The 20,915-nt window shown below is 41.3% G+C and overlaps 2 protein-coding genes across 8 annotated transcripts in view; both read left to right on the top strand.

Moving 5' to 3' along the window:
* EFCAB5 (EF-hand calcium binding domain 5) overlaps positions 1 to 5,077 on the top strand; it is a 37,076-nt gene extending 31,999 nt beyond the window's left edge. For 6 of the 7 annotated variants that reach the window (XM_027690943.1, XM_027690946.1, XM_027690940.1 and 3 more), the window contains 5 exons: positions 970 to 1,061; positions 1,837 to 2,090; positions 2,644 to 2,873; positions 3,065 to 3,158; positions 4,645 to 5,077. In XM_027690943.1, the coding sequence (XP_027546744.1) occupies positions 970 to 1,061; positions 1,837 to 2,090; positions 2,644 to 2,873; positions 3,065 to 3,158; positions 4,645 to 4,772 (798 nt within the window). In that variant the 3' untranslated portion in view covers positions 4,773 to 5,077. Of the gene's footprint in view, positions 1 to 969; positions 1,062 to 1,836; positions 2,091 to 2,643; positions 2,874 to 3,064; positions 3,159 to 4,644 lie in introns of those variants that run through there. The other variant, XR_003535481.1, reaches the window with a different exon arrangement.
* Positions 5,078 to 5,633: 556 nt separating this feature from the next.
* NSRP1 (nuclear speckle splicing regulatory protein 1) lies at positions 5,634 to 20,819 on the top strand. Its single transcript, XM_027690948.1, has 7 exons — positions 5,634 to 5,892; positions 6,885 to 6,972; positions 14,982 to 15,038; positions 15,199 to 15,330; positions 16,313 to 16,520; positions 17,111 to 17,219; positions 19,177 to 20,819. Exons 1-7 carry the CDS (start codon positions 5,873 to 5,875, stop codon positions 20,216 to 20,218), a joined length of 1,656 nt encoding a protein of 551 aa, XP_027546749.1. The 5' UTR covers positions 5,634 to 5,872; the 3' UTR covers positions 20,219 to 20,819.
* Positions 20,820 to 20,915: the final 96 nt, after the last annotated feature.

Below are 20,915 nucleotides of genomic sequence, written 5' to 3'. Positions count from 1 at the left end.
CCTCTTCATTCTTTCCATCTTCCCATGTAAAACAATTCAAGAGCAGTGCTAGTATAGCCCCTTCTCCATGGGAAAAGGGAATATTCTCCTACTTCAGTGCTTGCTGCTGCATAGCAACCAATAGAGCAAAACCCCACACCCATCCATCCATCCATAGCTTTGCTGTCTGGAACCTCCACAGAGGGAGATGCTCTTCTGTGGAGATTCTCTGCATGTCAAAGTTATGGTACTTTATAGGGAAAAGAGAACGTTTCAGCTAATGTATTAGCTCTTTGTTCTGAACTAATGTCAGCAGCCAAGATGTAAATACAGCTCAGGAAGTGGCTGTTTCCCAATTAGGCAGCTTGTAAAGGCAGCCCCCACTCCATGCAGGTCAGATTCCAGTTGTTCAGCAGGCACTCGGGCCCTGGGAAGCTTGTCACTTCATGTACCAGCGAGTTAAGAAGATGAAAAGTGTATGCAATATTTAGGACCGATCCCATGTCATCCCAAAGTCTGTATGACATCTGCTGTAGCCATAATTCAGCTGCTTCCTCTGATAAGCATGGTTTATGTTGGCAGTGTTCTGTTGTCATTCCAGGCTCGGCACTGTTCCCTTGTTAGCTTCCTGATAGCCAGGTCACTCACTCCCCTCTGTGCTTTTCACATGCCAAGGCACACTGACACGAACACGACATGAGAAAGGATGGGAAAAGAATGGAAGCCTCTGGGTCTGTGGGTGTTCCTCAGTGTGGAGCCTGGGGGTGGATTAAATAGTCTGGCTGAGGGAGGTTCAGGGCACATTCTTCATGTATCTTGAGTGATACAGTGTGGGAATAAAACCAAGCATTGTTGGGAGATGTCTTTAAACCACCCCTTGAATGTACATAGGAGTTTCCTATAAGAAATAAGCCATTTCCTCTCCCTCCAAACTTCAAAATATCCGTTCCTTTCTTGTATGCAGCTAAACCTCTCTTTTCTCTCTGGCAGGCTCTGTACAAGATGATCACTACAGATAACACAGGACAAAAAGAAATCCATAGCTCTCCTGCTCTTCTCCTCAAAGAAGAAAACCTGCTCAGGTAGGCTCCAGCAGCCAGAGTTGGACTAGTCCCCTCTGCTCTTAGACTCAGCCTACATCAGGCATGATCCATGTTACACAAAGCCCCTGGTAGTGCAACCCTGTGACAGTGTCTGGCTGTAGCTCTGTCACTGTCAAGGCTCCTGGTGCGTATGCACATGACACTGAACTGTGAAGGGGTGAGGGGTATTTTCTCTTTGAGTTTAGGCTTCCAAAAACTTAACTTCTGATTTGATACTTAGTAGCTGAGCTGCCAAGGTTTGCAGGATTAAAGCCTGCACTGAACCATTTTGCTCTTTAGATTAATCTGTCCCCTTTCCTGGCCACATTAGTCTCATTTCCTTCAGCTGGCTGTTTCCTTCCACTGTCAAGATCCTCACAGACTTGTCTTTCAAGCATATCATCCCTGTGGTCAAAGTTGCTTGAACAGCCTTTTGCTGTTCCAGCAGCTGTTTTTACTTTTTATAAAACTCCATAGATTTATATGTCACTGCATTTATAAACAGAAAACTGTTTTTAAAGCAAGGTTTGTTAAATATTTAGGATTTTCAGCAGTCACCTTGGCTAAGCAATATGTGTTCCCCGTGCTATTTTCTCCTTTGTGTACATGGCTGGAATGATACTTAGAGCTGTGCATATTTCAGCTCAAGGAAATAAACTATTATTTAGTAATGTAATACCCTTAACAGTGAGAGATGAATGTCATCTTACTAAAATATGCTAAGTAAATTACCAAAAGAAACCAGAATGATAAAATCTAGTACATTTTATTTCAGGGATTACCTGTTTAGGTGCACAGACAGTTTAGAGATCGCTCTCACTGCTGTCCGTGGAGAACAGCACATTGCAGTACCTCTCCATGACCTATCAAGACAAGCTCTTGGCATATTTGATATCAGCATTGGACACCACAAGAAATTACCACCTCAGGAACAGAAAGACCTGCAGAAAATGCTAAAGATGGTCCAAGCCGCCTGCTTGGAGATCCTGTGGAGGTCTCTAGAGGAAACAGAACCAACCTACGTGCTGGGTATTGTGCATACAGAGACAAGATAGGGTTTTTTAGGAGTGAAATTAGGAATCTCAGCAAAACCACATCTAAAGTATCTTTCCTACAAGTATGGAAAGACAAATACAAATCTGTGGTATATGTGAACAACTTCTGAGTAAGTCTAAGAGCTTAGTGGAGCACAGTTAAACAGAATGGTTAGATTTTAACTCTGGTTCACAGGGTACTTAGTGCTGAAATCAGAGGTGTGAAGCAAGGTGCCTTGTCGCCCTCAGGGATCTACCATGTCCTCCTCAGAACTGCTCTGACTAGGAGCAAAGGAATTTGAATGTCACAGAATTGTCTGCACACCTGAACTCTTCATGGTCTCAGGACCTCTGCTTCCCCTGTGTTGTCCCCTTCTGAAGCACATATCCATTTTTAAAAGCTTGGTAGGATACTTGGGCTGTAAACAAATCAATCAAGGAGGCAAAGAGTAAATCACAAAGAGGGCAGAGCCCATCAGTCAATAATGTAAGTCTTGAGTAGCAGATATTTCTGAGCAACTTCTTGAGAGGTTTATTTTTGATTGCAGAGGCAGAACGGGTGGCAAATGTGAGGCACCCAGGGTTTCTGTTCCACCGGTTCATGCTGCAGGACCTGCGCGAGTGTGTCCGGAAACTCGGTGCCGAGAGCTTTGCTGGAGTAAAGAGCTGTGCAGAACCCCCAGCTCTGCTACACGACATAATTAAGGCTGTGCTGTTGCTTTTGCATCCAGACTGGAAGGGCTCAGAGGAGATCGAGAACTGGAGTCAGTGTAAACTGGTGAGACTTCAAATTGTTGAGAGTTTGTCTTCTATTATTCCTCCCTCAAGAAGACTCAGTGGAATTTGCCAAGGGGGAATTGGCAGTGAAATAATTAATTACCTATAGATTTCCTATATGCTTCTCTCTGCCATCTTTCATTCTGTAACCTTCTCATCACCACCCAACTCTTTCTGTTCTTTGCATTGCAGAAACTTGATGACAATTTGATTCAGGAGATTTATTGCTTTGATCCAACTGCTGCATCTGTGCAAATTCAAGCAGAGCTGCTGGACTGCATCACTGGTAAATATCATAAACTCCTTGTGAGGTTCCCAGGTACAGCTCAGAAACAGTGTCGGTGGCCACCTTCAGCTGAGTGCTTTTAAGGTCCTTACTTCATAAATTAGCTTTGATTTCACAAGAGATTAAACAACAGATAAAGGTTCCTAAATATCTGCAGTCTTTTTTGGTCACTATAAGTAAACCTGTTAAATTTAGACTTAAAATTCACAGCCTTAAAGAAAGGGGAGCAGATCAGCTTTGAAAGCTTCCAGAACAAGTGATCTCATTGTACACCTCCAGATAAACATATGAAGAATGAGAGTTCTTTTGGCAAGTAATATGTGAAGACATATGAAGAATGATGGTTCTTTTGGCAAGCAAATCTACTTCAGACCTCTGTGCCCTGCCCTAGGGACTGACCCAGCTCCAGACAGGAACATGACTGTGGGAGGACAGAGTGAGCCCTCCTCTTTGTAAACACCATCTGCCAAGTGCTTAATGTACTCACTGGCCACAAACAGGAGCTGGTTTTCAGTCTGTCTCTCTCTCCTTTAATGAACATGGGCTTTTTTGGTGCCAGGGCACTCAAGAGGCTATTATTATTATTATTATTATTATTATTATTATTATTATTTGCAATATCTCTGCAAGAGAAATTACTTGTTCTTGTTGAGATCTCTCCCTTGATGATCTGAGAGGCCTGTTAAAAAACAAACCTGGACAAGAATTATTAATTTAGCTGGAGATATTTATCAACAGTACCTTGCCTGCTGATAAAGAGTAAACACTTGAGGCTGTCATGGTTCCTTTTCATGTGTTCTCCTCATATATATTAAACTAATTCACTGGAAAGAACAAGGCAGGCCTACAGCACCCGGTGTTCCTACAGCTATGGACAAAGATGTAACTAGATTAAAGAATACAGCTTTGGCCAATTGCTGGTATGCTAGGAAAGGCTGGTTTCCCAGCATGAAATGCAGGTATAACTCACAGTTACAGGAATTCCTTTAAAATGAACATCAGGTAATACACATATGTTCCATATATTTGTGCTGTAATATGGAACAGAGCACAAAACAACCCGTATTCTATGGACAGAGCAACCTTTATGGCATGATTATGTGGTGACTTTTAATAGCACTTAGTAAAAGCTTTGAATGATACTACTCTTAAAACAAATCTGAACTTGGATTTAAGAAAGCACTTTTCTCATTGTATTTTTGATTATCAAAAGTTTAGCATTAAAATATAGCAGAGCACTTTGTACAGTAGGGGACTTACCACAATAGAGGATAAATTATAATAATAAAAAGTCAGCACTTCTGTGCTTGACAGGTCACTGTCACGATAATGCTCAGTGCCTTTCAAAGCATCACCATTCTGCAGGGTGGAATTACTGGACTCAGGGAAAGCACTGCTGATGGGATGATCTTTCTTTGATTTTGTGGCAACACTGCTCATGGTTTTGACTTTCCCTCTTGTAGTTACAGCTCTTTTTTTGTTGCAGGTATCCCTCGAGCAACAGTGTGGCAGCAGGGCTGTGCTCCAGCCGAGTACCTGCACCACTGGGTTCACACCTGCCTGGCACTCGCAGAGATCACAAGGAGCCAACACAGCGAAAAACCCCATCCTTAGTTCCTTTTGGCATCCAGTTGTTGTGTGCCTCCAATTAAATCTCTTAATTCCTCATCTGACCCTCGTGATTCTAGTATTTCACAAATTTTAAAATTTAAATTAACTGCTGTTTTTCTATTTTTTTAAGCATAGCCACTAAGTATTTGTTGTTAGGATGGTTGAAGTTTGTTAGGGATTATTAGTTAAAATGATAGGAAGTCTGTTGAGGATTATTAAGAAAAAGCAATAAAAACATTAAAGGAAACAATTTTTCTAATATAGCTACTGAATTTTAAAGGCTTGAATAAAGTTTCGGGTGTTTTTAAGTGACGACTTTATGACTTCCAAGCTACAATGCTCATAAATGATACAGCAAAAATTTTCAAGATTCAGTCACCTTAAATGACTTTTTAGGAATAATTTTAAGCAGAGGTTATTAATCAGCATTTTGTAACGTTCTTCTGAACACGCTGCAGAAAAGCCCAACACTGTTAATATAACACAAAAAGCTTTCTTATTGGGATAAAGCTTGATATTACAGCAACTGCATCGTCGGCAGCGAGATTTCATCTTTCCAATAACGTCCCTTTTGGCAGAATCACTTTTTTAATAATATTTTGGGAAATTAAAACTCCTCTTTCAGTCTTTAGCGGGCAACAAGTGACAGGTCTGTGATGACTGGGGGGGGCAGGACGGCTCTGCACCCCCGGCCCGGGGACCGGCGACCACCAGGGGCATAGTCGGGGGTGCCTCAGGGGCTTTTCCCTTCAAGGACCTTTTCCCTTCAAGGGCTTTCCCCCCTCAGGGATCTTTCTCGCCTCAGGGGATTTTCCCGCCACTGCCCTGAGACGCCCCCTGCTCCCCTCAGGGCGTCGCGCGCCGCCCGGGACAGCCCCTTCCCGTATCGGCACTTTCGCCACCCACCAACGGGCCGCTGAAAAAAAATCACCCGCCGCCTCCAGCCCCCTCCACCCGCTCTCCGCTCCCTTCCCGGAGCGGGACGGCGGCGCGGTGCCGTGGGGGTCTCCGGGCAGGGCGGGGAAAAATGTGTGTGGGCGACTCGGCCGAGAGGAATCTGCGGGCGCGGAACAGCAGCGGCTGCGCAGGGGCGGCCGGGCAAGATGGCGGCGTTGGGGAAGCAGTGAGTGCTGAGGGGGAAGGGGCGGGCGGGCCCCGCCGGGGGGGTTTTGGGGCTGGCACTGAGGGTGGGGACGAGCTCTGGCACAACTGCCGCCCGTGGACTCGCTCGTCACGGATGTCCGCGGCATAGCCCCGCTGTGTTGGCCTGAATTTAAACCTGTGTTTATTAAAAGCAAACGAACTCCAAACAGCAGGCAGGTGCTTGAGGCAGCGGCGGTGTTGCCCGGCGGTGTTTTGTACTCTTAGGGAAGGGAATTTCCTCAGTTTTCCCTCACACAGAGCCGTGCTTCCCACCCCCGAGCGCCGGCCCCGGGGGCAGCTGGGCCGGAGGGAGCTGAGGGGAGGGTTCAGGGCGGTCACAGAGATGGGGTTGTACCCCAAGATGGTGCGGTGCTCCAGCTCAGACGAACTATTCACTCAGTGATGGACTCAGGGAACGGCAGGTGGGGGAGAAATTCCTCATTTAGAGGTTGCTCAGTACGAAAAGGAGGTGTTTTTAACAGAGGTGGGCCGTGTCAGCGGAAGAGTTGTCTGCATGTGGTTAATCAATCTCTGCGTGACATAATCAGACTGCAAGTGTTATCCTTTGGCCTTTGTAAACCTGATGTTTACATCGCCAGCAAAACAGGTGAACTTCTTATTGCACTGCAAACGTAGCTACAGAATATTGTGGTGTAGATTAAGGCTAAATCCCTTCAGGTTAAACAGTAATTTCTTACTTGTCCGAGGGAAAAAAGAAAAACCCCATGGAGAATTCTGAGCAAGAGGGGTTTGTGCCTAATTTAGGACACAAATTTACATCCAGAAACTTTACATGGAAGAAGACAGCAATAGCTCTGGGAGGACCAAGTCCTCTGCTGCAAAGGCTGCTCACATCTGACTTCGATACATTATATTGATACTGAGCTTTTGCTTCTGAAATGGCGAGTGGCAGATTTTTGCTTCGGAACATGCCATGTGTTTTGTTATAACTTTTTTTTTTCTTTTCTCTAGATATGGGCTTATTATGCCCAAAAAATTGCCACAGAAAAATCTCGTTTCAAAGAAGCTCTCGGTGTTTGCAGATGAGTCAGATGAAGAGGTCAGTTCAACAATTTTCTTCTGAAATTTTGCCCTGTATTTTGCAAATTGTTTGTGTCCAGTTCTTAATGCCTGCATCAGGTTATGGCATTGTCACTAGGACTTGTGTCATCATTTTGGATTTGGGTGTGAAACATGATCTGTGTTGTCTGTAGTGTGAGTTACATGGAATTGATGAGTTGATTGTCACTCTCTGTAAACTCGTTCAAAAATTCAGCACGTGGCAACCTGTTGACAGGAGTTAGTTGTAGCTCGTAATAAGGTTTGTTGGATGTCACTGGTGAATACATTTGGAAATAGAAAGACCAATCAACAGGTCTTCCTGAGATATTAATCTAAAGTGTGGTAATTAAGTGTATTTTACCCTTTAAGGATATTATTAACTGTATTTTATCCTTTAGCTCATTCCACCCAAATTTTATGTAGCTGATTTATGATGTTCACACTCACTGTGAACAGAAGCAAGGCTGTACAACCCAAAAGTTTTAAAGCAAAAGGAGATGTGTGATATTGCACGATAGTGTTCTTTTCTATAATCTTTAATTTTTTAAGTATTACCTTCAAAATAGTCGCTCCCTACCTGCCCCAGTAGAGGGCGGTGTGTGCTGTAAATCCTACCTGGATGTGCCTCTGGGAACACGGGAAGCATCCAGGAACGGGCTGTGGAATGGGCTGGTCTGGGGCCCTTAAGAAACCCTTAATTTTGCTAAAACAGAATTTGTGAAGGATTTGAAGCCAGTAGCTTTGTAGTTTGCAGATAAGGAATAGAAACTCTGGATTGTGGAGTTAACTCTCCACATGGATGGAGCCCTCTGAACGTAATGTTACAATTTTCTGGGCTTTATCGACCTGGAATTACTTGTGGTAATTTAGTCATAATGTCATTATGTGCATACTTAGGGTTTTTTTTTCCACAAAACCCAGAAATAAATTTCACCTGTACCTATAGTCTAAAATTTTAACATTTAAGAAGTTGAACTTTTGTATAATTTGAACTTTAGAAACAGAACCTGTGTTACAAAGATGTTCTTATTTTCCTAGAGCTTTACTCCATGCTCATTCTTTTGTGTGGTTGCAAAAAACAAGGCTAATAAAGCTTCAAATAATTTTGGTCAGTTTTTGACTCATGAAATATTTGTTTTTAAAATCTTTTTCAATGAATTAGCAGTTGCATTTTTTATGTCAAAGCCTGAATCCAGCAATTCCCAACCTCTGTGTACTGGTTCCATCACAGCATCCAGAGTGTTGCTGTGGAAGGTGTCTGAGCTCCTGTTACACAGGGCATGAAAGGGCTGAGGGCCTTCCTAGTGATACCCACTCGACCCTCAACATGAAACTGCCTCAGTGCAGCTCACAGTGAACAGAGACAACAGGGATGTGTTTTAAATCCCGTCTCCTTCCTCACTTAGCTGTGGTCCTCAGAGGTGCATCCCTTCCCCTGAGCTCACAGTTGGCTCTGTGGCTCTGGAGGCTTTCCTTTAACTAATGGAGATGGCAGTGGATCCTGTCTCCTCAGTGGCAGGAGCACTTTCCTTGTCAGTTGGGATTTGGTGTCTTTCTCTACATTAAGGATCTGACCCCACATTTTCCAGATTCCAGGAATAAGCTGGATTTAATCTGTTGTCATTAAACATTACACGGTAGGAGTGGGAACCTTCCCGAGTAGGGGACTATCTTGTATTTTTGCATTTTCTCTTAATATCTAAATATTAAAGCAAAAAGAATGAATGCTAATAATTCTAGTAAAAATAATGTATGGTGCTGTCTGCCAGCTTTTAGCTTAACAGCTCAAGTATCCTCCCTTTCAGAAAGACTGACAGATTCACTGCCAGAGTCTGTTATAAAGACTCTTAAAAGTTGTCATGCTCAGTATGGTACATACCCAGCAAAAAGTAATAATCTCATAACTGCCTTTATCAAAAAAGATTGTTTTTTTTCAAAAAAAGCAACATTACTTTATTAGTTCTATAATAATTTCAGAGCTTTTCCAGATAAGGAGCAGCATTTGGGAGGGGTTTCATTTCCTGTCTGCTACCTTATCAGTCAGAACTACATCTCAAATGTCTGGAGATCATGTATTTTTAACTGAACTCTAATAAAGTTTGTGCTGGGGAATCTGCACACCTGACTTGGTCTGTGATTATATATTAGATACCAAACTTTTGCTTCCTTTTTTTTTTAATGTTACTATGCATATTTCATTAAGATTTTGCTTGTATCCTTGCTGAAGGAATTAGGATTCTTTTTCCCCCTGTAGCTAAGTACATTAATGGGTGTTAGTTGCTAATGAACATGATCTTTGGGTTAGTTCATATGAAACAGAATATCTAGGGTGAAAATTTTCTTCAAATACAATGTTGACTGGGAAAAAGTAAAGCAGATGCTTACAGTCACTTGTAGCCAATATACTTCTGAATTATTTATCTTCATAATGAGGAGGTGTTGAGGGAAAGGTTGTTGCCCCAACAAAAACCTGTTGTAGAGAGTAGATGCTACAACAACAAACTATAATATAGAAATGAGTTTCCATTCTGAGTTACTGTTATTTGTGATCTATTAATTTTCTCCAAAGAGATTATTCCCTTATTCATGCATTGTGTTTTCAGAGGTGGCTTGTCAGTATTCCCAGCGTGTTGCTCATTGTTCTGTTTTACCTTTGGAGTTTAGTTGAAATTATCTCTGTGGTACAGCAGATAAAATTTCTGTTTCTTGATTGTATCAAAATTACCCAGCATATTCCTGTACCTTACCAGCTTTTCAAAACTGATTTGTTCCTACAGATTGAAAAGTGTTGCTCAAAAAATAACTGTATGTACACCTCAGTAGGTGCTAAATAGGTGTACATACAATAGGTGTGGATAGTTCTGTGAATGTATAGCTGGATTTGGTGGGTGTTTTCGTGACCATCTAAAAGATAAATGAAGTATTTAAGCAGGCAGAAGCTGAAAATAAGAAGAAAATTGTAGATTCAGATTTTTGGGTTTGCTTACAGATGCTTCCATTCCCTTTGCAGTTTTGCAAAGGAACAGTATGACTGAAAAAAAGGATTCTCTAAGTTATGAGAATTGGTGCTGACCAGAATTTATGCAACAGTTCCAGGCACAGTAAGACTAAGTAGACTAAAGAGGCTCTTAGAAAAGAGTTTTCTGAGGAGGAGGAAGTGGACAGGAGGAACTCAACAGGATGTACATAAAATGAAGAATGATTCAGGGGAACTGAGGTGATGTTGCCATTTCTCGTAATGTGAGCAATATTATAGAATTATTATTATATTATAGAATTACCAAGTAACTGGTAACTGGTTTAATCTAAACAAGAGGAAGTTGGGGGGTTTTCTGTACAGTGTGAAACTCCTTGCCACAGGATATTGTGGCATGGCCAAAAATATATATGGATTTAAAAATGGATTAGTTAAATTAAGGGATGCTCTTGGTGTCAAACAATGGACCAGATGCATCCTCAAGTTCAGGAAGTCCCTGATCTCTTGGTTTCTGGAAGCTATGAAGGAGTGCCAAGGAAAGCTAATTTTGTGTATGTGACTTGTTTTTCATGTTCATTCCCTTAATCTTCTGGTAGGAGCTATGACTTGTGTGTGAATTGAGAGGAATCTGTTGCCCGATGTGATTTTTATTTTTTTCCTCATGAAGACTGGAGTCTCATGTGCATGGAGGGATCATCCATGTGCAGGCTGTAGGTGGATAGTACAGATCCCTGTGAGGGCAAGCATTAAGGATTCCCTCCTAAATACATGTACATGAGGGTGTAAGTAGCTCATTTTAAGACCTTTTGGTACCAAAGTGTCATGAACCCAATGATCTCAGAGCCTGAGATGTGAGAAGGATGAAGTGAGCGGAGCCAGATCTCAGCCTGTCAGAGATGTGGCCACAGGGGGCACATGCAGGTGGCTGCACTTGAGTTCCCTGAGCTTCCCTGAGCTCCCTGAGCCCAGAGATACTTCTGAGGCACAACTTACCTCATTCTAAAGTAGACACCTAAAATCAGTGTGATGAATTTTTCTCTCAAGGTGCCTATTTCTCAATCTTTACCAGTGCAGTGTTCTGGGATGACTAGCTCAGTTTAGATGTAAGCTTTGTTTTTTGTGAACTGGCTGATTGTCTGTGCTTCTTTCACTGCAAATTATCTTGTTCCTGTTTGGTCAAATATTTTTCTGTGCATTCAGTTGAAACTGGATGGTTGTAGTGAGAGATTAAAATCAAACTGCATGTAGTCTAGCTGACATCACTGAAGCATTTCATTTCCCTTTAAAATGGATTTCACTTTAAACAAAGGTAATTTATTTTACGTGTCTACAGCAAAGCAGCACATGGAGAATTCACAAGGGCAGTGTTAAAGGGCAAAGCCTCCTTATGGATCTCTCATAACATGTTATATTACAGCAGAAGCATCTTTTGGTTTCAAAAAAAAAATGAGAGGAGTGATGTCTTATGTTGTCTGTCAATAAGTACCATGCCTGGGGTTTTGGAGCAACCACAAATGCTTTTCCTTAGGAGGCAGGTTAGGCAGCTAATAGGAGATATTCCATTAGTAATAGCTATTATGTTAGAATTTGTTGGTCTCATAATTCTTGTGGCAGTCAGTGGGGAAAAACAAATGAGACACCTCACATGCACTTTGAGAGCATCTCTTAAAATAGTTGTGACAATTTTTACAAGGCATCCTCAGCTTTAGATTTAAGGATGTATCTTCCTAGAAACCACCAGTTTGAATGTCTGTTCTTCTTTGGTCATTTGGGAGCAACGTAAAGAAAGTATTTTAAGAAAAAATTTACAAGGAGTGTTTGCCTTTGGGATAAAAATAAGGAGGTAGCACAAGCACTAAAGCTGAAACAAGCTATAGATACCCGGAGGAGATAAGAAATGGAGAGAACAATGAGAAGTGTTAGCAGATTGGGGGAATTTATTGCCTTTTTTTTTTTTTTAATAACCTTTTCAGTTGTGTACAAGCTGTCTCCCATGGTCTCAGAGCAGTGGTAGACTGGAGAGCCTCATCTCGAAGAGTCCCTTGCTTTGCATGGGTTGTGTTGTTTCACAGGATAGGGTTAAAACATTCTCTCCTTCCATAAAACACTGAACTACAAGCTTTGTGCTTCAGAAGAATAGCTTGGCTACAGGGAAAGAGAAAGTATGAGGCAGATTGCTGAGCTTGTAGGGCCTTTAATAAACGGGCAGTTGATAAGTAAAAACAATACAAAAGGACGGGAAGTTCTCATCTGTCAGAGCTCACAGCACGACAGGAAATTGTCCCCCATAAACCACTGGGGAAGGTGTTTGTTTTCTGTACACTCACTGCCACTCCAGACAAATGGCAGATGGGCTCCTTTACCATCATATGTCCAGTAGTGAGGATTATATATTGCTTTTGTGTTTGTGCAGTCTTTGTGGATCAATGCATTTATTTCACGTAGGCAGACAAGGAAAACATTCTAAGCCGTGTTTCAGATATTTTGGTGGAATAAAGCTTATTCTGTAAATACAGCTGCAGAATCTGGTTTGTGTTTTACTGAGCCCCTGCTTTCTGGACTAGTGCAGGGGAGATCCTTTGTTGTTGAGGTACCTTTCTGTTAAACCAGTGTAAAAGTTTTCCATAAAGGAAACCTTCAGTGATGACCCTCAATATGCCAAGCAAAGAACCATTTTCTTTCCCAAGAGCCAGGTCTTCTGGAAGTCAGGTTCCTCTGTGTAATGCTGTTATGTGTTCTATGCCAATTTAAAATGGGTCTTTATAGTTTATACTGACTCATTTATGGCATTTTCAAAAGAAAGTATATGTCATAAAATTAAATATATTATTGTAAACTATTTCTCAACATCAGTTTTTCAGTCTAGAAAGCTGAAGGTAAATACTGAATGAGTGAAGCCAGGATTCCTATAGGTTGTTTTAAACTAAATAATCCACTATCTACTTCCCCCAGTCAGCCAACCAACTGGCTACATAAATAAATAAGAGACTATATCCAATTCTAGTCCAAACAATCAGCAAGCTGCAGCAGACAGGGTGTAGTCCCTGAGACCAGAGAGGACTTTGTGTGTTCCTAATGTTTGCTGAGCTCAGCTTCCTAAAGTCTGAGTGTGCCCTGCTTCCTTACCTGGTTACCTGCAGCCAGGTAAGGGAGAGGGAAAGAGCAGCTGCTGTCTGATGATGAGCACAGAATCAGGGCAGGGTTTTTCTTCCAGGCAAGTGCACATCATGCTTTCCCTTTATCAGTGTAGTTTAACCACAAGGTTTAACGTTTTGAAAGCAGACATGGAATTTATCTAAGTTTGCAGGTAGGAACTAAAGCACCAGAAGAAGTATGTGCCCTTTCAAATTCCTGTTTTTACTGGTCTGAGTCCTTTGCTTTGAGGGAGCTGGGAAGGAATAGTTTGAATATTCTGTGTCTTGGGTTTCTCTGACTGTAGTACTCCTTATAAATGTCAGTACTAGTGTGTTTATGGGAGGTGAGCACAAGTCTGGAGTGCAGTGAATGCTATTGTGTGATACCATATGCACCTCTCTAAATATTGAGTGTTGTCTTAGCACCTTCTCTTGCTGAATTTAGAATTACTTGGTACTCTTCTGAGATACTGCCTTTCTGAAGGTAGTATCTCAGAAGTTTGCAAGTCTTTTTATTATTCATGGTTTGCACAGCAGAATAAAAATCTGTTAGAGGTGATCCCTGTCTGTAGCTGTTGCTTAGTCCCATCCTGGGTGGGTGACAGGTCCCAAAGGTACAGTGTTCCTGTGCTCTTTGTTAAAATGCCAGCTGGGTAAAGGGACAGATATTGGTGAGAATGTGTGATTTTAGTCTTCCCCAGAGTTGAAGGGGAACTGTTGGCTCAGCACAGGGCCAGGGTCTGCTCTGCCCACCTGCCAAATCAGCAGCACCTCTGAGGAGGTGAGAGGGGACACAGAGAGAGTGCACAGAGTCACGTATAATGGAACTCCAGCCTGGCACCACTTGTTGCCTGTTCTGAAATTACCCAGTGAAAAGAGGATTTGCACTGTTTACAGTCTGTCCTGTAGGGAATTGTGGAAAAGCACTTGGTGTTTTTCCTTCTTGAGAGATCTGTTAAAATGTTAATAGGATAAGAAAGAGGGGTCACAACATGTTATTATTTTATTTTAAGCATCAAATGAATTCAAAAGCCTTCTTGTTCAGGGGATCTGTTTGAATTTAGATGGTGCTAATTCTGATTGATTTCAGAAGATCTTAATCCCTACTGCCAAGCTCTCTGCCAGTTGGTTTTCATTTTTTAATTTTATTAAGAGCAAATTACAGAATCTCTTTGTCTTTTTAAAATGTGATACAGAGCATGCCTTAGTCAAAGTTGCAAAACTTGGGAAGCTGCCAGAATGCAAAAGGATTTTTCCTTCCTATTTCTGCTCTTTAAGATTGAGAGATATTTAATTACATAAACAAGGGTACAAGTCCTGTCATTATAGTGGATCTGTTTAATAAACACTATTATCTATTGGTTGAGAAAAGATAGATATTTGGTTAGTTCGAGACTAATTAAAAGAAAAAACTAAATAAAATGCAAAGTTTTTATTTAAAAGACTATGATTAGGAAACATTTTCAGTAAGGATCTGTTTCTTCTTAGGGAAGATTAGCTTTGCTGTTTTCTAGCATGTGAATCTTGAGAAATTAAACAGTAACATTTGAAGTACATGCTGTTCAGCACTGTTCTTATTTCTGAAAATACAGAGCTAATGATACAACTCAAACTTGAAATAAATGCCAAATCTTTTAGGATATTTGGTTTTTACTGTGAGTACATAGTTTGTTTTTTTACACCTGTTTCACAGACTGTTTGCATGTGGAAAATGTTAATTCTTTGTATGCTGGTGAATGAACTTACAGTTTTTCGTGCTTACAGAAAATACTATTGAAGTGAGAGACTGACTTATGTAATTGGACTATTTTATAGTTGTTTGTTAGAATGGTAGAAAAATAATATTATCTGTGTCAACATAATGAATTTTGTTTCTACAATGCTTCCTTCTCACAGCCATCTGTTGGGGAAAGTCTTCAGAAAGAAGCATTGAAAAAGCAAGCAATGAAACAGGTAAGGGACTGTTTTTAATTTACATTCAATGTTCTAATGGGTAGCTTTATGCTATAGATCTGTTTAAGTTACAATATAGGAAAGAAATATTTGAAAATAGTAAAGATTTCATTATTATTTTTTGATATCTTTTCTTCTCCTCCCCTGTTTCTTCTTTTAGACTAAATTGGAGATTCAGAAGGCTTTGGAGGAAGATGCTACAGTGTATGAATATGACAGTATTTATGATGAAATGCAGCAGAAGAAGAAAGAAAGTAGTGCCAAAATGTTATCTGGACAAGATGACAAAAAGGTCAATACCTGGCAATGTGTGCTGTCTGTCTTACCCCTGTCTGCTTGGAACAACCATGGTTGGTTAACTTGTAAGCTTTGCCACAAGCATTTCCTTTAAATTTCATATAAGATTAGGCTCAAATGCTGTTACATAAGGCAAGAATTTGCAAGAATCTTGGCAAAGCTGTTAATTCATCAGGTGCTTCAGAGTCCCAGTGTGGGATGTTCTTGAGGGCAGTAGACCACACGTTTCCCACCCAGTTACCACAAGTTTCCCACCCAGTTTATGGTGTATATGGGGTGTATCTTTCTGGATGTTTCTGAAGAGAATGTTACAGTGGGATAATAGGATTAGGGGCAATGGGCCCTGCACAACAACACTACTGCTGGTGATAAAGACTTCTGTTTCTAAGCCAGTGGACATAAATTGTCCCTCCTCCTCCATCAGTGAGCTGCTGGAGGACTGTCAGAAGACTAAAGTGATTAACTTCCATTGGTGAAATGTGAGCCCATTTGCACAGCCCAATGCCTTGTTTCAAAGCACTGCTGAATTAGCCTGACAAATTATATTTTCATTGTTACTTATTCTTTTTCATTTGAAAGCTCTTGTCAGGTTCTGTGGGTAAAAAAAGGAAGCTTCCCACTCCTTTACAGCAATAGAAAGGCGAGACTGTTACAGAACAGAAGACAGAGGGATGAGAAATTGAAAAACATTTAATTTCATTTAGAGTAAAAATCTTCCTAGTCAAAGATGGGATGACTCTTTTGATTCAATACAGCAACCTCTTTTGTTCCTGGGAAGCATGCCATGTTAGGGATCTAAAAGGGAATGACAGTTTATTTTAGATAGCTGTCCAACAGGGTGAGAGCACGTTAGACTTGCTTTGGTCCATTTTCTTCCATTACCAACTGTCTTCAACATCTCCATCAATCCCAATTTGTATTTTCTCAGCCACCTCAATTACTTCTCAGCACAGTAACTTTTTTCCCTTCTGTTTTAGCCCAGGTACATCCATAATATCCTCAAAGCAGCTGAGATTAGAAAGAAGGAACAAGAAAAAAGAATGGAAAGAAAAATTCAGAAAGAGCGTGAAATGGAAGGAGAAGAGTTCGCACACAAAGAGGCTTTTGTGACTTCAGCCTATAAGAAGAAGCTTCAGGAAAGGGCTGAGGAGGAGGAAAGAGAAAGAAGACAGTCAGCTCTTGAGGGTGAGAGTCACACTGAAATAATTGTCCTTAAAAAGAAGTATGACCTTGGGCATGATTTACAACATTGTCATCTGGTCTCTCTCTGAGGCTTGAGATAAATAAAATCAAAGAGGACCAGATTAGCAGATCCTGAATCAGATCCCACTTGGTCTCTTATATTCCTCTGTACAGGTTACAAAAGGAACAGAGGAAGCTCCTCAGTTTGTGTGTCAGTACTATTTGGGTTGGTACTTTTTATTTTTGAGGGAGGGTCAGTTGTTGAAGGCAGACTCATAAGCCTGGGGTACAATGATGTTTACAGTCCTTACCTCAGGCATTCCATGCAGTGTCCCAGGAGTAGATGTAAAGCACAGGATATAGGATCATAACATAAATTGGGTTGGAGTGGACCTCTGAAGGTCACCTGTTCAAACTCCTGCTCAAAGCATGGTCTGCTGAGAGGTCAGATCAGGTTGCTCTGAGCTTTTTCCACTTTGGACTTGAAAACCTCCAGGATGGAGATTGCAGTCTTGATGCTTTCTACCAATTTTGAGTTGTGTGTGATGAGTATTTGTGGCACAGTAAATCCAACCTTCCTTCCTTTCTCTCAGCGTACCTGGATGTGACCAAACAGAGGGATCTCAGTGGATTTTACAGACACCTTTTAAACCAGAGGGTAGGGGAAGAAGAAATGCCTAAATGCAGCTTCCGTGAAGCCAGGTAGGATGTGATTCCAACAGGCTTTTGGATATAAAAACCAGCATCTGGCTGTTTGGGATTCCAGACTCACTGGAGAGTTAGACAGAGAGCACTAAAACACTTGGTAGGTTAAGCTGGTTATTTCATACACGTGATGAACTGAATTATTTGGTAAAATGATGGTCAGTGATACAGAAACAAAACAAGCAGGAGAGGGATGCTGTTTAAAAAGTATCAAGAGGACAGTCATGTTTGTAATACTGCTTGGTATTATTATAACCTACATGTAATTTGGCTTAGATAATATTTACCAAATCTGTATTAAGTTAAACATTTTGAATCGTGAGGGAGACAAAAGGTAAAATAATGAGCAGAGAGGTAAGTCATAGGAAATGATGCTGGGCTATGAATTTCCTGAAAAGAATGTGAGTCTCTAACTTTGTACTTATTCCACATCTACAATTTCATATAAAATTAATTGAGTGATGATGCTGTGGTAAAAGGAAATTAATCAAATATATAGGAAATCCAGTGGGAATATTTTAGAATCTTAATATATGCACATTCCAAAGCAACGTAGTAAGATGAGACTGAATTATTTAGATAGTTGAGGTGGTAAATGTGGATGCCCTGTGGATGAATGTGATGAAGGGAACATGTTTCTGGTATGCAACAACTGATCATTTGAAACAATTAACTCAGGTTAAACTTCACTTAATACAGGCCTTAAGCATGGATGTCACTAGTTAAATGCTTGCCATTACAAGGAAAATACAGCTTTCACTAAGAGATCATCTGGATCTGAGATCGGATTATTAGGAAGTAAATTCTTAGCTTAAATAAGGAATGTGGTCACTGAAGTTACTCAGCCATCTGAAATAAGGAAATTCTCCATTATGTCTTCAGGATGGTGTGGTTTTGTTCTGCATAGAGATCATTTGAAATGGTGATTTCTAAATCTTGCAAATTAAGGAAATGTTCCTTTTGTGGCACATAAAATGAATTCTGGGGGGAAACAAGTAGTGCTGCAGATGGTGCTCCCAGCAAGGCTTTCAGATGAGCTCAGGTGTATATTTTAACTTTGGTTTTACTTACGGTGGTACACCAGGATGCAGAGAAAAAACCAGCTCCATTTTTAGATCTCAGAATTGTGCCTCAAGTGATTCACCTTTGACTTGTGAGTTTAATTAATGGGATTACTAAATAAATTACCAAACTTTTCAGCATATTTTTTAGTCATTGTTCATAGGCTATCCATGCTTTTAAACATGCAGCAAGCATTCAAACTAACGAGCTGGTGTGCTGATTCATGAGAGTCACCACAGGCTGTTCCTGGAGCTGTGTGATTAAAAAGAAGAGACATGTGGCTCTTGTAAGTAACATGTATTTCCTCATCAGCCAGAAGAGAATGACAAAGCAGAACCTTTCTGCTCTACTGCCCAATTTAGTCCTCCAGGGGTCAGCTTTTTGCATTTAAGAATCTTTGAGCTGTTAAAAGATGCTAACTTCTATCTAGCCACGAGTGAGATCTTCAGAAATACTGGATTAAAAAAAACCCTACTGCTAGTGGAAACCATGTTCCTTCCTCAGTCAACAAAACATGCAGTCTGCTGCTTCTCTGGATAATTACTTGACATGAATAGAGGAATAAGCACATAGGAAAACCTGTAACTTGCCAACAGGCTTACACAGGAACACAAATGGATGTCATTTTCCTTAGATGGAGCCTGCAGATACTTAATCAAAGTCATTCTTTTAGATAAATTCATCAGCTCACATTCACCAATGAACCAGAGAAAGATACTTAGCAGAAATCCTTTGTGCTGGATTCCTGGAACCTGAGCCACAGACAGATTTGCTTTCGTAGACTTTTCAGCAGCATCTTTTGCTTAAGTCCTGACCAGAAGTCACTTTGTAGAAAAGTCCAAGATTTCAGGCTTTTTAATGTTGTTTTTCTTTTCTAACATAAAAAATGTAGGATAAAGGAAGAAAAGCCTGACAGTCAGGATGAATCCACCGAAAGGAACAAATGCCCCTCTGAGAAACAAAGAGTGAAACCCTCTGTCAAGAAAGAGAGTAATCCAGATGCTGATACTGACTTGGGAACTGATAGCAGTGATGATGACAAGAGACACAAACACAGTAAAGTAGATTTGAAAAAGAAGAACAGGAGAGAGAGCTCGGTGAGCAGTGAAGAGGAGGCCAAACACCACAAGAGCCAGAGGCATTCCAGGTCAGCAAGTTCATCCAGTGTGGAGGAAGAGCCACGCACCAAAGCCCAAACAAGTCATCTGGCAAAGAGGGGGGAGAGCAGACCAAGCAGAAGGGGGAATGATGAACTGTACAGGGAAAAAGATTATGAGAGAAGCAGGACCCACGAAAAGGATCACCAGAGGGAAAGGGAAGAGCGACACAGGCACGGGGATCACAGTAGTAAGGATCACTACAGAAGGAGGGAAGAGCAAGATGATAAGCAAAGGGGGAAGGAAAGAAAGGAGAGGGAGGGACATGGCAGAGAAAGAGGAGAGAGGAGGGCAAAGGAGAGAGAGGAGAAGGGGTCAGAGAAGGAGCGAGAGAAAGAAAGAAGAAATGATAAAGACAGATATAATGACAGAGAGAAGGAAAGAGGAGAGAAATACAGAGAAAAGGAAGATCATGTGAAGGAGAGGAGAGACAAGTATGGTAGTGATGAAAAGAAATACAGAGAGAGGAGGGAAAGTAGTCCTGCATCTCTAGAAAAAGATGGAGAGACTGATCTAGAAAAAGAGAGAAAGGGAAAAGACAGGCAGGTGGATGAGAAGGGCAGCTCCAGCTCTGGGGTTTCGTCTGAGCAGAAACGTAAAGCTGGAGAAGAAGGGGAGAAAGAGGAGAAAGAACAAGCACAGAAACCTCCTGAGGGCATGAGCAAATTTGCCAAACGGAGCAACGAGGAGACAGTGATGTCAGCACGGGACCGGTACCTGGCACGGCAGATGGCACGTGTCACCAGCAAACCCTACATCGAGAAGGAGGAGGATTAATGTCCCTCTGGTGGACAAAGACACCTGGGCTGTCAACCAAAAGGAAAAGCCGCCTCTGTGTGGACTCTTGTACAGAAGTAAAAGGGTATCCCAGCTGTTTATTCCTGGCTTTCCTTTGAGAAATTGTCCCTGAATAGAACAACTTCTGGAATGGATTACTGGATCACTTGATACACCCTTAGTCTGTTTATACAGTTGAAATGTTAAATGTGGCTGATTCTGTTCACCTTGCCCTTCAGTCCTTGGTACTTAAAGATTTTGGACAGACCTGGGAGTGTTAAACATAAGGTGAGAAAACATCCCCCTGGCAGCCCCTGCTCCTTCCACCAGCTGAAACTGAGCTCTGCTGAAACAAAGGTGCTCTCAGCCCTCAGCAGGAATCATTGTTGCCCCATGATGGTCACAAAAACGGGAAGCAGACCTGTAAAAGTGTAGGGGGGGAAAGCAAGAAAAACAGCCTGAATAATAATCTAGGAGATTTCTGTACGTAGTGTGGTTTTGTAAGCTAAATTGATACATGACTTTTGTATTTATGTATGGGCTTTAGTTTGGGAGCCTGGTGTACAGAAACAATAAAGTGTAAGATATGTATTGGATCTAATGTGTGGGTCTTTTTTAATGTGTGAGTTATTTTACTGCATCTTTTTTTGCATGAAATAAGGTCTATGAGTCTTTTTTCATGTATTATGGTTGTATC

The sequence above is a fragment of the Neopelma chrysocephalum genome, unplaced genomic scaffold (assembly GCF_003984885.1).
Source record: "Neopelma chrysocephalum unplaced genomic scaffold, ASM398488v2 Primary Assembly neopelma1_82, whole genome shotgun sequence".
NCBI lineage: Eukaryota > Metazoa > Chordata > Aves > Passeriformes > Pipridae > Neopelma > Neopelma chrysocephalum.
This window is presented reverse-complemented; position numbering and strand designations above follow the sequence as displayed.

Excerpts from the sequence above, each read along its gene's own strand:
- NSRP1 (XM_027690948.1), top strand. The coding sequence starts at position 5,873 with ATGGCGGCGTTGGGGAAGCA. Across the intron at positions 15,039-15,198 it reads AAAAGCAAGCAATGAAACAG|ACTAAATTGGAGATTCAGAA; the intron begins GTAAGGGACTGT and ends TTCTTCTTTTAG. Across the intron at positions 15,331-16,312 it reads CTGGACAAGATGACAAAAAG|CCCAGGTACATCCATAATAT; the intron begins GTCAATACCTGG and ends CTTCTGTTTTAG.